Here is a 15,390-nt window from a genome sequence, read left to right as displayed (position 1 = left end):
CTGAGAAGTTCCTCTGTCTTTTAAGATATCTAACACCATTAATTATCAAATTTGCTCTACCTTAAACTTTGTTAAGCAAGTCAGAAACGTTAACTTAAATTGTAAAAGATCATACGATTTTTAATATTACCCTATTCAATATTTCCTCTAAATATTCAACATTGTCATGCTACTTGGGCACACAGGGCCTGTGTAATGGAAACCTGTTGATTTGTTTAATATGAGAAGAAAGATGATCAGCTGGAGAGTGAGCAGTGCTCTGGTTAAAAAAAAAAAAAGAAAAGAAAGGAAATGAAGAAGGAGAAGAAGGAGGAGATAGAAGAGGTGGAGGAAGAGGGAGGAGAAAGAAGGGAAAAGAGGAGCAGGAAAGAGGATAAGGATGAAGAAAAAGCAAGGTTTATATGATATACAGCATTCATATTAATAGTATTTAAATATTACTGGGTTGCCAAATTTTTAATTTTCTTTTCACAAGGTTTTAAACAATTTGAAGGATAATTATTTATATAACCCAAATGAAATGAAAAGTTATAGATAAACTAGTATTGAAATACAAAAATAAACTTTTTTCCATACTTTACCTCTAGTCTCAATTCTCCATGAACCAATACAATCACCTATAGAGATTGAAATAAAGTAGCATTAAACATAAATTCTTCAAATGAGAAATTATATAAGAAAACAGTTCTTGGGTTAGGGAGACAGCATAATGCTTATGCAAAATACTTTCATAACTCATTCTCTGAGGTTCCAGATTCAATCCCCAGCATCACCATAAGCCAGAGCTGAGCAGTGCTCTGGTCTGTCTTTCTCCCCCCTCCATACATGTATCTGGATCTCACTCATTAGAATAAATAAAATATTAAGGAAACAAAAGATTTCTGGTCATTGTATTCTAATATTCATTTTTTATTTTGCTTCTATTAAAAAATATATGTGGAGAAGTAGTACACAGAGGTGAAATCCTACCAGGAGGAAAAAAAAGTTCTCAGTCCAATGAAATGCTCCAAATTGTTTTATTTGACTACAGAATTTTAATGAAGACTTTATTGAACTTTGAAAAACTCTGCCTGACAGCGAATTGTAGTCAGACATTTCTTTTGATTGTTCTGATCAAGGTATTTACTTTCTTAAGAGCATACAGAACTAACCTTAGTCTGTGCTATTTTTCCATCCTGCATTCTACCAGGAATGTATTTTCTCTTCATCCACTCAATTTTTTTCCAGCCAAGGTTATTGCTGACACTCAGTGTGAAGATTATAGCGGTTTTGAAACCAAAGAAAGACCCAACACTGGCCACCAGCTATAGACCAATTTCTCTCCTCTCCGTGCGTTACAAACTCCTTGAGAGGCTGCTTCTGTCACGTATTTCTCATCTTACAGAGAAATTCCTATCACCCGCCCAAGCTGGTTTCCGCCCAGGAAGATCTACCTGCGAACAAGCCCTGGCCCTCTCAACTTACATTGAAAATGGATTCCAGAAGAATGTAAAGACGGGTGCTGTCTTTGTTGATCTCACAGCAGCCTATGACACGGTCTGGCACCGTGGTCTCCTAGTCAAGATCTCAAGATGCCTGCCTCCATGGGTGGCCAACACTATATTGTTTCTTCTCCAAAACAGAAGATTCCGGGTGCATCTGGGTGACAAGTCTAGCAGATGGAGACCTGTCTCAAGTGGCCTCCCCCAGGGCTCTGTTCTGGCTCCTACGCTATTTAATATTTACATCAGTGACCTCCCAGAAACTTCTTCAAGGAAGTTCATCTACGCCGATGACATCTGCTGTGCAACTCAGGCATCCAAGTTCGACATCCTCGAGGAAACACTCACGAAAGACATGTCTCTGATATCTGATTACTGTAAAAAATGGCGACTAATCCCTAGCACTGCAAAAACGGTATCATCTGTTTTCCATCTACACCATGCCTCGGCCTTGTGTGAGCTTAATGTGCAGCTTGGCGGTACGAGAATCCGGCATGAAGCCCAGCCAGTCTATCTTGGCGTTACTCTCAATTGCACTCTGTCATTTCACAAACATCTCGTAAAAACTGCAGCAAAGGTGGGTGCGAGGAATAACATCATTGCAAGACTGGCCAGCTCCTCATGGGGCGCGAGCGCTTCCACACTACGATCATCATCTCTGGCATTATGCTATTCCACTGCAGAATACTGTGCCCCAGTATGGTTCCGTAGCCCCCATGTCCACTTGGTCGATTCCAAATTATATTCCTCCATGAGGATAATTTCTGGAACCATCCGTTCCACCCCAGTTCCATGGCTGCCAGTTCTTAGCAACATCGCCCCACCAGATATTCGTCGGGATGCGGCATCATCTAAGTTCATTTCCCACGTCTACGCTTGACCGGACCTGCCAATATACGCGGATATCTTTGCCCACCCAGTCCAATGCTTGACGTCTCGTCACCCAATCTGGTCCCCTATGCCTACAATGAACTTCTCTGTTCCAGTCTCTTGGAAACAGAGCTGGCAGTCAGCTGAGGTAAAGAACAAACACCTCATCACAGACCCCTGCAAGCGTCAACCCAGCTTTGACCTAGCACCTTATGATTGGGCTCTCCTCAATAGCTATTGAACAGGCCATGGCCAGTGCACTGCTATGTTCCATCGCTGGGGAGTCAGAGATGACCTGAATTGCCCCTGCGGCTACAGACAGACTATGACCCACATAGTCAATGACTGCCACCTCTCCAGATTCAAAGGAGGTCTCGAAACTTTACATTAGGCTCAACCTGACGCTGCTGACTGGCTATGGAAGAAGGGCAAACGCTAGAAGAAGAAGTGCATATACAAATTTACCCCCCCCTCGCCCCAGAGGATGAGAGAGAGAGGTTGAGAAGCAGTAAAAAAGAGTGAAACACACAAAAGACAGAGGAGAGTCACCTTAATACTGCTCCACTAGTTATGAAGTTCCTCCCCTTCACGTGGGAACTAAGGCCTTCAACATGGGTCCTTGCATATGATAACGTGCACAGCCACTTGGTGACCCACGTCCAAGCCCCTACATACTTGAGCGCTACTGATCCTTTAAGATCAGTTATCCTTCAACAATCCCCATGAAACAGTTTTCATTGCTTTCTTCTTTTCTGATTTTCTATAAGATGCATTCTGCACCATGCAATTTAGCCCCAAGTAGTTTGCAATGAGTTATGATTTCATATTCTTTTATAAGCATTACATTGCTACTAAGTCAGTAGAATTACTAACTTCCAAGTCAGAGCTTTTATACTTTATCTTTTAGTTGTGAACTTCACAATACCTGTCCCTTAGATACATAACTTTGCAGAACTACTGATTATCTGATCAAAGAGAGTCTGGCAAGGCAAAGACTGTAAAAATCAGGTCAAAAGAAAAGAAAAAACAGAGCAATAAGAATAGCTAATGTTTATTATGGAACTTGTGTCAGGCACAATCCAAAGAGTTATTTATTTACTTATTTATTGTTGCCAAATATTCACTTCTCTAGACTGAGTTTTGTAGGAAGAGAGAGGCAGAGATAGAGATAGTGAGGGAGAAAGGGAAAGGCACTATAGCATCAAACTTTTCCCAGTGAAATGGGAGCTGGTTCACACCTAGGTAGAGCACATGGCAATGCCAACATCATTCCTGGTGAACTCTCTAACAAGTTCAAGCTCCATATGTATTATCCTTTAATACTTAATAAGGAGAAAGAGGGTCTGCTATTCTAATCCCTTTTATGAGAGAAAGAGAGAATGAATTCTTTGTCTTAGCTGTTACCACTAGTGGAGTGGCTGTTAGAACTTCAACAGCCTGATTCCAAAGTATGTACCTCACCATTACACCAAAGTTGGCAGAAATTAGTAGAAAGAACATAAACCAGGTTCCAGATGCTACCATGATGCCAAGCAGACCTCTCTGGGAAGATAACCCCACCAATGTGTCCTGGAGCCCTACCTCCTCAGAGCCCTGCCTCACTAGGGAAAGAGACAGGCAAGCTGGGAGTATAGATCGACCTGCTAACGCCCATGTTTAGTGGAGAAGCAATTACAGAAGCCAGACTTTCCACCTTCCACACCCCACAATGACCCTGGGTCCATACTCCCAGAGGGATAATGAATAGGAAAGCTATCAGAGGAGGAAGGGATGGGATATCGAGTTCTGGTGGTGGGAATTGCGTGGAGTTGCACCCTCTTATCCTATGTTTTTTGTTAGTGTTTCCTTTTTATAAATAAAAATTAAAAAAGGAAGAAGGAAAGAAAAGAATATAAACAACTTCTCAACATCACTTATTATCAAGGAAATTAAAATATCGACTACAACAAGGTATCGTCTCATACTGTTAAAAATGGCTTACCAAAAAAAAAAAGTTGGAAACAACTGCTAGAAAGAATGTTCAGAATAAAGAATTTGGACACTCTACTGGCGGGGTTGTTTCAACTCCTATGGTAAATGGTACTGAGATTCTTAAAAAACAAAACAAAACATAGAGGTAGGCCATGATCCTAAATACTGCTCCTACACATTTATTTGAAGGACATAAAAATACTTATTGAAAAGGATATATACACCTTTAGACTTAGAAGACAATATGCACAATACCCCAAATATAAAATCAACCTAAAATGCCAATTCACAGATGACTGGAGAAATAAGTTGTCCAATATCTACCTAATGGAATACTACTATGCCATTACAAAGATGATGTTACACTAAGAGAAGTTATGCTAAATGAAATAAGTAAGTAAAAGACAACTACAGGGTGGTTTCACATATATAGACTAACAATAAAACAAACAAGCAAAAAATAACCCAAAAGGGTATGCATTCAAAGTGTCCATGAAAAAGAATATATAGCTAGAACAGGATTTGAAATGAATTTTACAGCATTGCTAAGCGATTTCATGAGTGATTTGGGGGAGAAGACCAAAGCAACATAGTAATTATATCCCTCCTTCTCAGCTTATAAGCATGACTCAGTCACACGAGGGAAGGGATGAGCCAAGCATGCTCCCTTTACAGGAAAACGGGAAAGAGTCATCTAGAAAATATGAATCATGCTTGTACTAGCCTCAGAGAGAATGGATCTTGTGGTAAATGTCCTGGGAAGCACAAAGGAGAAACCCTGGACAATAGAAATGAATGTTGCCGTGGTCACCTCCTCCTTTGTTTAATTTTTACAGAATCAAAGTCTCAAGAGAATTTTGTTAGCCCATACCTTTATTTTTTTCCAGTCTCTCTTTTAAAGTCAGGTCACCGTGAATGTCCCCTAATTTTGGGAATATGGTGAAAATATGACAGTTTTTATGTTTTTTAGAATATGGGATAATTAATAAAAAATAGTTCTAAATATATACACTATTCTTTGGATATTTTGAGATATGTTTGAGGCTTTATATTATTTAGAAGAATGTTTTAAGATTTAATTATTTTAATTCACACTGGCAACTGGTGTCTTAATTTTGTAAATAAATACACTAATAAAATTACTTGAAATGTTTAATTTATACATAAAATTATATTAAATGTAATTTCTGGCAATGTAAATCAACCAAGTTGTTTCTTATCATCCTATCAATAGATTAGAAATAACAATATAGAGAATCCCTGCAGTTTTCTCTCTCTTCCTCTTATCTCCTGCTTATTTGATATTTTGATTATGTGCCTTGTATAGCATTGATATGGCATAGATATTTTGGTGTAGACAAAAATCAAAAATACCTTCAGAGAAATCCAGATGACTGAATTAATAAAATGATATGTAATAAACCAATTTGATACCCATATGCCCTGTTGACTAACTCAAACTTATGTAGTTATATGGTTCATATTGTATGGTTCATATTATATGGTTATGTAGTTATACAGTTCATATTATATGGTTTGCCTTCAATATGGTTCATATTGAAAGTGGTAGATACATACTAAAAAGATTTGAGGATATGAGTGACCAGTTGAAACAATTTTTTTTTTCAGTAATAGCGGTCATTTTACTTATTTTGACCAGAATGTTGTTTGCAGTTGTCTCTGGATTTGGTGTGGGGCAAAGACCAGGAGACAGTTTATTGAGTTCAGGGAACTTCCCAGTGGGCTTAAGGCACAGCCTCTCTCCTCATCTCTAGAATGAGAGGTATGGGTGGATCATACCCACCTCTCCTTGGGAAATCTGTAAAATGAATTCGCTAACTCAAATAAATCATTACAAAGTTTAAGTCCAAGTATGCGTCAAATTACTTTTGAAAAAGTCATGAGCATATATGAGTTTTTGAAACTTCTTTTGTTTTCTGTTTTTCATTCAGATAAAGAGAAAGGAAGAGAGACACAGAACCACTATGGTATTAGAGTTACCCCTGGTGACACAGCACTTCCTTATGGTGGCGGACTTAGATTTGGGCCAAGTGCATGAAAAGAAAAACACTTTACCTGTAAGCTATTTCTCTGACTTTCTACATTTCAGATGTTCTGAGGGGGGCAGATAAGTACACAAGAATCCTAGCCCACGGCAAGTGCTAAGTGTAATAAGTGTTAACCACTTGGTTGCCAAATTTAAGAAAAGAGGTGAGAGCCAGTTGGATATGAAGTGTTTTCTTACTGTTACTAAAATCAAGTACATGTAACTTTACTCTTTTTTTGAGCTCCAGTAAAAAGGTAAGAACACGTGTCCCTCTGTACAGTGTATAGGTTGCTGCCTGCTCAACTCCAAGAAGCTATATTCTCATTATAGTTTGAATGAACTTCCTTGAATTGTGTGGTGCACAGCTCAGCCATCTGCAGAGTGGCCCTGCAAGAAAGATTTGCATATGGGACAGACGCAGTTATTCATAGCATAATTATAGAGAGTAGCAAATTATTTATAAAATTTCCAAGTCAGACTTCACTCACCTTAGGCTATCATATTGACTCTTAACCGGAAAGGCCAAGAGGTTTAAGGGAAAGATTACGAGGTCCTGACTGTTCTGGTTCTCAATGAAAACTGGTTTCAGGTATTAAGTGAGTGGGAGTGGTAATTGGTAGAAATAATCACATCTTTCCTGACATCTGCCCAAGTCAGGTAAGCCTGACCAAAATTGCTTATCAAGCCTCTTCTGATTCTTAATTTTTGATGAAATGCAAGAGGAAACTTGTTTTCATATATTTATGAACACTGGAAACTGGGTTGTTTCATTGATTAAGAGGAGAAAAGATATCTCAATTTATTTCTATATAAAATGTGAATAATTGAATCTAAAATTCTTTTCCTTAAATTTATTTTTCAAGTGTAAAAGAAGGTGGCTAAATATAGTTCTGTGCTATATTTAGAACATTGCACACTTTCAATTCAAAATTTGGCATTGAACTACTTATCTCATTTTCCAGAACTTCCACTATTAATTTCTTTTCTTCTTCTTGTTCTTCTTCTTGTTCTTCTTCTTGTTCTTCTTCTTGTTCTTCTTCTTCTTCTTCTTCTTCTTCTCCTTCTCCTTCTCCTTCTCCTTCTTTTTTTTTTTTTTTTGCCTCCAGGGTTATTGCTGGGGCTCAGTGCCTGCACTACAAACCCACTGCTCCCGGAGGCCATTTTTCCCATTTTGTTGCCCTTATGTTTGTTGTTATTATTATCCTTGCCATTGCTGTTGTTGTTGTTGGATAGGACAGAGAGAAATCAAGTGAAATGGGGAGACTGAGAGAGGGAGGGAAAGACAGACACCTGCAGATCTGCTTCATTGCCTGTGAAGGTCCCCCCCCCCTGCAGGTGGGGAGCCAGGGGCTAGAACCTAGATCCTTATGCCGGTCCTTGAGCTTTGTGCTATGTGTGCTTAACCTGCTGCGCTACTGCCCGACGGCCCCCCCCACTATTAATTTCTTTAAAACACTGTGTTTTTAAAACCTTTAGATTTCAAATATTTCTACTCATTTTCTAATGAGTGTACTAAAAAAAATTTATTAGGGGGAAATAATGGTTCACAGTAAATATAATTGTTAATACGTGTAGAATTTCTCAATTTTCTGCAAAGCACTCCCAGCCAAGGTCCTTCTCCACCACCATGCACCAGGACCTGAAAACCTCCCCACCCCCAGAATCCTTTACTTCTATTCAACACACCAAACCTAGTTCAAGTTCTGCTTTGTGTCTCCCCTTTCTGTTCTTATTCCTCAGCTTCTGTCCATGGGTGAGATCATCCCATATTCATCCTTCTCTTTGTTGCTTATCTCACTTAACATGATTCCTTCAAGCTCTATCCAATATGAGGCGAAGAAGGTGAATCGTTCTTAATAGCTGAGTAGTACTCCATTGGTGTGTGTAGACCACAGCTTTCTCAGCCACTTAACAATTTTATTTTTATCTAATATATTAACATGAAATTAAATGACTTGTTGTTCCTATGCTAATAGGAAGGCTGTGCTTCAGATTTTGTAGATTATAAAACACTGAATAATTAATCTCATTTGAAGATAAGCATTGTTTTCAGATGGTTAGATTTTTAAGATTTTAATTCCATATCTATAAAATGATTATTTTGCATTGTGTGAAATTGATTAAACAAGCATAGGAAAATGACTAATGACTAATTTTTTCTTAGTAATAGGTAGATGTTCTGTCCTCTCAAATAAGTAATCTAGAAGACTAAAGAACTGAAAATTTGAATCAAGCTCCATCTTTGAAAATATATTTTCCAATATTCATTATTATATTTAGTTAAAATATAGCTTTTTTTCCTGTAAATTTTCATAAAGGAATATCATTTGTTTTTGATATGCTGTTTTGTATAAGAAAAATGTAGTTTCTGTCTTGACTAAGAGTGGTGTTGGTGGTTATTTAAAAAAGTAAAGGGGATGGGGGCTGGGCGGTAGTGCAGCTGGTACAAAACTTAAGGACCCACACAGGGATCCTGGTTTGAGCCCCCAGCTCCCCACCTGCAGAGGGGTCACTTCACAAGGGTCTGCAGGTGTTCATCTTCCTCTCTGACTTCCCCTCCTCTCTCAATTTTGATCTGTCCTATCCAATAAAGATGGAAAAAAGGCCTCTACAAGCAGTGGACTTATAGTGTAGGCACTGAACTCCACTGAACCCTGGAGGCAAAAAAAAAGGGAGGGGAGCAGGCAATGGCACGGTTAAGTGCTCACATTATAGTACTCAAGGACACAAGTTCAAGACCCTGGGTGAAATCTTTACAAGTGGTGAAATAAAGCTGCAGGCGCCTCCCTGACTCTTTCCTTCTCTATCTCCCCCCTCTCATTTTCTCTCTGTCTTTATCCAATAATAAATAAAATAAAAATGTTAAAAAATAAGGCAGACCCTGGATTGAAGACCCCACCAATGTGTCCTGGAGCTCAGCTTCCCCAGAGACACACCTTACTAGGGAAAGAGAGAGGCAGACTGGGAGTATGGACCGACCAGTCAACGCCCATGTTCAGCGGGGAAGCAATTACAGAAGCCAGACCCTCTACCTTCTGCAACCCTCAACGACCCTGGGTCCATGCTCCCAGAGGGCTAGAGAATGGGAAGGCTATCATGGGAGAGGGTGGGTTATGGGGATTGGGTGGTGGGAATTGTGTGGAGTTGTACCCCTCCTACCTTATGCTTTTGTTCACTAATCCTTTCTTAAATTAAAAATTTAAATAAAAAAAAAAAAATAAGGCAGAAAATTAAGAAATTACTGAGAGTCATCTAAATACTGTTACTAAAATACTGTAAATATTAAGAATTAGTATTTTAGTAAATAGTTAATGGTATTTATATACTTTCCTCATGTTTGGGGGCTATTCTCAACTCTGTCTTCCAAACTATACTTTTTAGTCCACCTGCATGATATCTATCAGGCTCAGGCAAACATCACTAAAGTCATGAGCCCCTTGAGACATAGCTAAAATAGACTTCATAGCTTCTTCCCACATGAAGACCCCTAATTCCATCTGCTCTATTTCTACCTTTGGGTTTTTGTTTAATAAAAATTTGTCCTGCTTTATATCTTATAGCCTTTCAGCCACCAAATTACAGACACTACTAGGATTCCATCTTGACTACCCTGGGCAGAAGACCTCAACAATGAGTCCAGATGTCTCACCTCTTCAGAGCCCTACCCACTAGAGAGGGTCTGAATTGACCTGCCAACATACATGTCCAGCAGAGAAGCAATTGCAGATTCCAGACTTTCCACTTTCTGCACTCTATAAAGAATTTTGGTCCATACTCCCAGTGGGATAAAGACTAGGGAAACTTCCAATGGAAGAGATTGGGATGGAATTCTAGAAGTGAAAACTGTATGGAATTGTACCCCTGTTATCTTGCAATCTTGTTAATCTTTATTAAATCATTAATAAAAATAATAATAAAAATAATTAGTCTTTTAGAGCCCTGACAGAATTTTTTGCATACTTACTTGGTCATTGTTACTTTAGTCTCACAATAGTCAAGTTAATTAGGCCAGGGGACTATTATAATTCTTATTTGACAGTTGTGAATATAAGGTCTGGAGTGAGTCAGTGGTACAGGACTGGATTAAAGCTTTTACCTTTGCTTCTTCTTCTAGCGTTTGCCTTTACCTTTGCTATTATATCTCACCTCTCTAGGGAACCTTTGTGTTGTCATAGGATGATGGAATTAATTCAAAACCTTCAAGCATGTCTTCCAACTTTCAGACCTCACCCTTCAACAACAAAAGGTGTGCGTTCCTACTTGACAATTGCTTTCTTTTTTCCCCCATTACCATACTATTTCGAAACTCTGGGTGGCTCCTTACTTTTTAAAAGAATTCCATTAGCCTTCACAGAATGCACTTTTCAATTTGACCCTCATCTGTCTTTCCTAGTCTTGTCTAGTTTCTCTACCACAATTCCAGCCAAGCAAGTGTGTTAATTGGCCTTGGGCAAAAGCCTTAATTGGACTTACTTTTGCTTATGTTGGTCTGACACACTAAGATATTGCCCTTTGGCCCTTCTAAACTTTGCAATAAGCAGCTCAACCCTCATTTTGTCCATAGAGCCTTGTTTGCCTACCTTGCATTTGACTGACACTGACTTCCATAAGTAGCATTAACAGTAAATGAGCCCTGTTCAACAGACATAGAACTACAAACGCAAGTCACACACGTAATTTTAAACTTTTAAATAATTATTTTAAAGAGAGGAAACTAACTTTATAATTACATTTTAAAGCATAATACATAGAAATACTAAAAAATATTGCCATCTCAATATGTAAACAGCACAAGAATTATTAATGACATATTTCACACTCTTTCCATAAGAAGTCTTTAGAATATTGCACTTGCTTTACTTATTTTAACATATACAATCTACTGAGTGTGCCACCACTTAAGGGTGGTGGCACACTCAGTAGATTGTATATGTTAAAATGCCTAAGGACCTCGTTCAAGGTCCTGGTCCCTGCCTGCAGAGGGAAAGCTTCTTGAGTGGTGGGTGAAGTGGTGCTGCAGATTTCTGTTTCTATCTCCCCATCTCCCCTTTCTTTTTAAAAATGTTTTTTAATATTTATTTATTACCTTTTGTTGTCCTTGTTGTTTTATTGTTGTAGTTATTACTGATGTCGTTGTTCTTGGATAAGACAGAGAGAAACGGAGCGAGGAGGGGAAGACAGAGATGGGGAGAGAAAGAGAGACACCTGCAGACCTGCTTCACTGCCTGTGGCGACTACCCTGTAGGTGGGGAGCCAGGGGTTTGAACCTGGGCCCTTACACCAGTCCTTGTGCTTTGTGCCCTGTGTGCTTAAGCAGCTGCACTATCGCCCGACTCCCTCCCCTTCCTTCCTTCCTTCCTTCCTTCCTTCCTTCCTTCCTTCCTTCCTTTCTTTCTTTCTTTCTTTCTTTCTTTTTCTCTGTCTCTATCCAGTAAATAAATAACTTTTTTTTTTAAAAAAAAAAAGCAGCCCAACTCCAATCATTCAGACCATTTACATTTCATATGATTAAGAGCCACATGTGGTCTGTGGCTATCATACTGGTAAACCATTTCTAGATCAGTTAGCTGAACAATTCTGTATGAAGCTCTACTGCTTTTTTATTTGGTGTATGTGTAGAAAATTTTCCTGAGGGGGAGGGAGAGGCATACTTGACATTTCATAATTTCCACCAGACTAGCATTATAATAAGCACTGTGGGTACAGGGAATCATATCTTGGAGAGTTCTCACTGATGTCCCATTTTTCAAATAATTTTAAGTCCACTGTTAAAAATATATTGTAGGCCTTGGGGGGATATAAAGCTGAGTATGCAGTGCTCAGTATAAAGATTTCATGGTCACTATGGAGCCAGAGAGGTAACTGAGAGTCTGACAAAGCCAACAGCTACCTTGCACTTATGGCAGCACAATTCTATAGTATAGTCAGTGCTATCCTGACACGCCCTGCCTCACAATCCTCTAGCTTTTTTGTGTTAGTCATTAGTTTGGACCTGTGGGTTATCAGGATACCTGCACTTCAGTGTTAAGGCAACCACTCTAGAAAGGTGTGCGTGTGTGTGTGTGGGGGAAGTCAAACAATACAACTCTTGCACAACATTCTTGTCTCAAATGCATTCATTAGTTAACTCACACTAACCATGTGATAATAAAAAATAGTCAGACAGAAGAAAGAATTTTTTTTTTTTCTGTTTGAACAATGTCCCGAGAGTGGAGGCTGAGAGCCTCTGCTTCAGCAGGCAGCCTAATCTAATTTGAGACCCATTCAAGTTTTAGAAAGTCCTTTCTAGACATCTATTTCCCTGTGACCTCTTGAAGTTTAGTTACTTGAATTTTTCCAATGAGATAGTAAACTGATGTGAACACCGATGTAACTTATTAATAAAGTGTGCCATAATTATTAGGAGCCTTTCATTATTAATTTATGCTATATCTGCAATAATTTGACGAGAGAATGAGACTGATAATATTGTGCTATGTATTATTCTTCTGTATAAAAGATAAGGAAGGGATAAGCCAGTTTATAACATTCAGGCAGATTTGCTCTCCAAATTTCACTTCTCTCTTTGATAAATATACAACTTTCTCCATCATCAAGTGTATTACTCTCCTGAAAGAGCCCCTATTAAATGTTGTATATCTATTCTTTTGCCCCAGAGTTGAATATATTTTGCAAGTAATGACAAAATATGCTTTTCTCCATAACTTCCCAACTTTCCTACAGCTCAACATTGCTTTGATTTTAATTCAACTGCCTATCTCGCAAACACGTCAGGTATCAAGACCAGGCATGTACAAGCCTTAGCCACATGCTTAAGGGATATGTAACCTTGGAAAATAAACCTGGTTTTCTTTCATATGCTTTAGTTCTGAGTATTAAAAAGATGAACAAAAGCTTTATTTTGAAGAAAGCGAAGGGAATATAGAAAATAGCTCTGAGATCAGAGTGGTATAACCTTTCAACTAAAGAAAGGCTGAACGGCAACTTTCACATTTATTCCCCTCTGGTTTGTTTTCCTGTGTAGAATGTAGCATTGTAAAACAACCACAGGGATGCTGTTGATAATCTTTATAATTTCATCTCAAAATATCTATTTCTACTGTATATTTTTTTTTTTAGTATTTAAAATGGAAAGCCTGCAATCAAATATTTTCCCTAACAGGGATAGAAACAGAAAAAGTTGATTAGGAAAATAAAAACAAACAACTTACCATTAAAATGGCCAGAGCCCCTGTAGTCCTGAAAAAGAACCAATTCATTGTCACTAAGTCTTCTGGTCACCAAATCCAAGGGAGCTCCTGCTTCAGGCCCTCCAACTGTCTGCATATGAGGTCTAAGAAAAGTCCTTTTGCTGTGTCTTTACAGATGGCCTGTTATGAGGTTCCTCCCCTTCCCAAATCAAGGGTTGGTCTCACCACCAATGCTTGCATCACTTTTGCTCCCAGGTAAAAACCTAGACACACCTCAATTCCTCAAGCAATGAAAACGTTTGTTGAAAGCTGATTGAAAAGTTCACAAGCTAAAGACAAAGTTTAATAGGAAGATACCAGATGAATAATAAATTAATCATGGTGTGGAAGAGCAGAAGTACATCCTGACTTCACTGGAAAAGAATCTAGTTGGCTTCTTCTCAGGGTTTCAATGAAAACCGAAAAGCAAAACAAAACATGTGAAATCCCCCCAGTCTAACTTGTGGAAAAGTGTTTCTTTTTAGCTCAAGTATACATGGACAGATTCAAAAGTTAAACAAATGGCAGGTGCCAACTAAGATATTGTACTGTAAGCCACTACTTATCTAAAGAAGAAATCCAGCGTATAAGCAGCTACTAACGAGGTTCTATTGAAAACAGTTGAACAAATAGGCATATGTCTTAACATATTGAAAATATGTAAATAGTATCTTCAAAATGAGATCTCTGATAACAATCAGATCACTTTTTATTTTCTTAATTGCATTTCTTTTTATTTGTAGACTGAAACAATAGGGCATGATGGAAGGTGGAGTGGGGATAGCAAAGACCATTTCAGTTTTCTTCTCATCTCAGAGTTAAACCTTCTCTATAAAGTTTCAGAATGGGTGACCAGAAAGTGAGACACCCAGCAAAGTGCAGTTTGCCATGTGTGAGGGTCTGTGCTCAAGTCGTTGGTCATCACCAAGACTGCCTACGGGGGAAGCTTCAAGGGTGATTCGATGATGATGTCTCATCTCCTCTCTCTGTCTCTTTGTCTCTCCTATTCTGTCTTCAGCTAAAAAAAAAAAGGCTTTAGGAATAATGGAATCAGGCAGCCATGGAGCCCCAGTGATAACCCTGTTGGGGGAAAAAAAAATCTACATGGGGACTGTGTGAGAGCTTGCCTGATAGAAAATGCACTTTATTATGCATGAGGACTGGGAGACACCACATGGGAATACCATGCATGGGGGAGGCCCCAGGAGTGGTGGGTTAAGGGCTGTGGCTAACTCTCTTCTCTCTTTCTTTTTCTATCTGCAGGGGGCGGGGGTGGTAGAATAGCACAGGCAGGAAATCCTAGGGAGGCCCTGGCTGGCAGAGGGAAAAAGAAAATTCCCTTAATATTTAATGAAGGATTTGGTAGAAGAACCATTTTATCTTTGCAAGTATTTAGGCTTCAGGTTTGGAAGCTTTTTATCTTCAGGGAAAGCACTGAGTCGCAGTGATATCTTAAACAGAGAGGGTTTAATAGTCGAGGACTTGAAAAATATCTTGTAAGTAAAAACAAGTATTTTTTTGTTCCTTTGTGTGATTGCTTATTTTAATTGTGGCAAACGATATTGTAACTACTTTAAGTATTTGGCTGAGTGGCATTAAGTTCACTCACAATTGTGCAGCCATGTCCCCATTCAGCTCCAGAGCAGTCTTGGTTTTCTAAATAAAGTTTTATTTAAATTTTTTAAATTGATAAAGTACCTGTAGTGTTTTTATCTTGTATTATTATTATTATTATTATTATTGTTAGAGAGAAAGAGAGAGAGGAGGGGAAGACAGAGGGGGGGAGAGAAAG

General features: G+C 38.7%; 1 protein-coding gene across 1 annotated transcript in view; it reads right to left on the bottom strand.

Moving 5' to 3' along the window:
- The window catches only part of DSG3 (desmoglein 3), a 38,511-nt gene extending 24,728 nt beyond the window's left edge, over window positions 1–13,783 (bottom strand). The window contains exons 1-2 of the mRNA XM_060173660.1: window positions 13,581–13,783; window positions 582–617 (exon numbers count right to left, since the gene is read on the bottom strand). Coding sequence (XP_060029643.1) covers window positions 582–617; window positions 13,581–13,628 — 84 coding nt within the window. The 5' untranslated portion in view covers window positions 13,629–13,783. The remainder of the gene's footprint in view (window positions 1–581; window positions 618–13,580) is intronic.
- Between the last annotated feature and the right edge of the window lie 1,607 nt (window positions 13,784–15,390).

The sequence above is a fragment of the Erinaceus europaeus genome, chromosome 15 (assembly GCF_950295315.1).
Source record: "Erinaceus europaeus chromosome 15, mEriEur2.1, whole genome shotgun sequence".
Lineage (NCBI taxonomy): Eukaryota > Metazoa > Chordata > Mammalia > Eulipotyphla > Erinaceidae > Erinaceus > Erinaceus europaeus.
The sequence above is the reverse complement of the archived record's forward strand: the minus strand, read 5'-3'. Positions and strand labels throughout refer to the sequence as shown.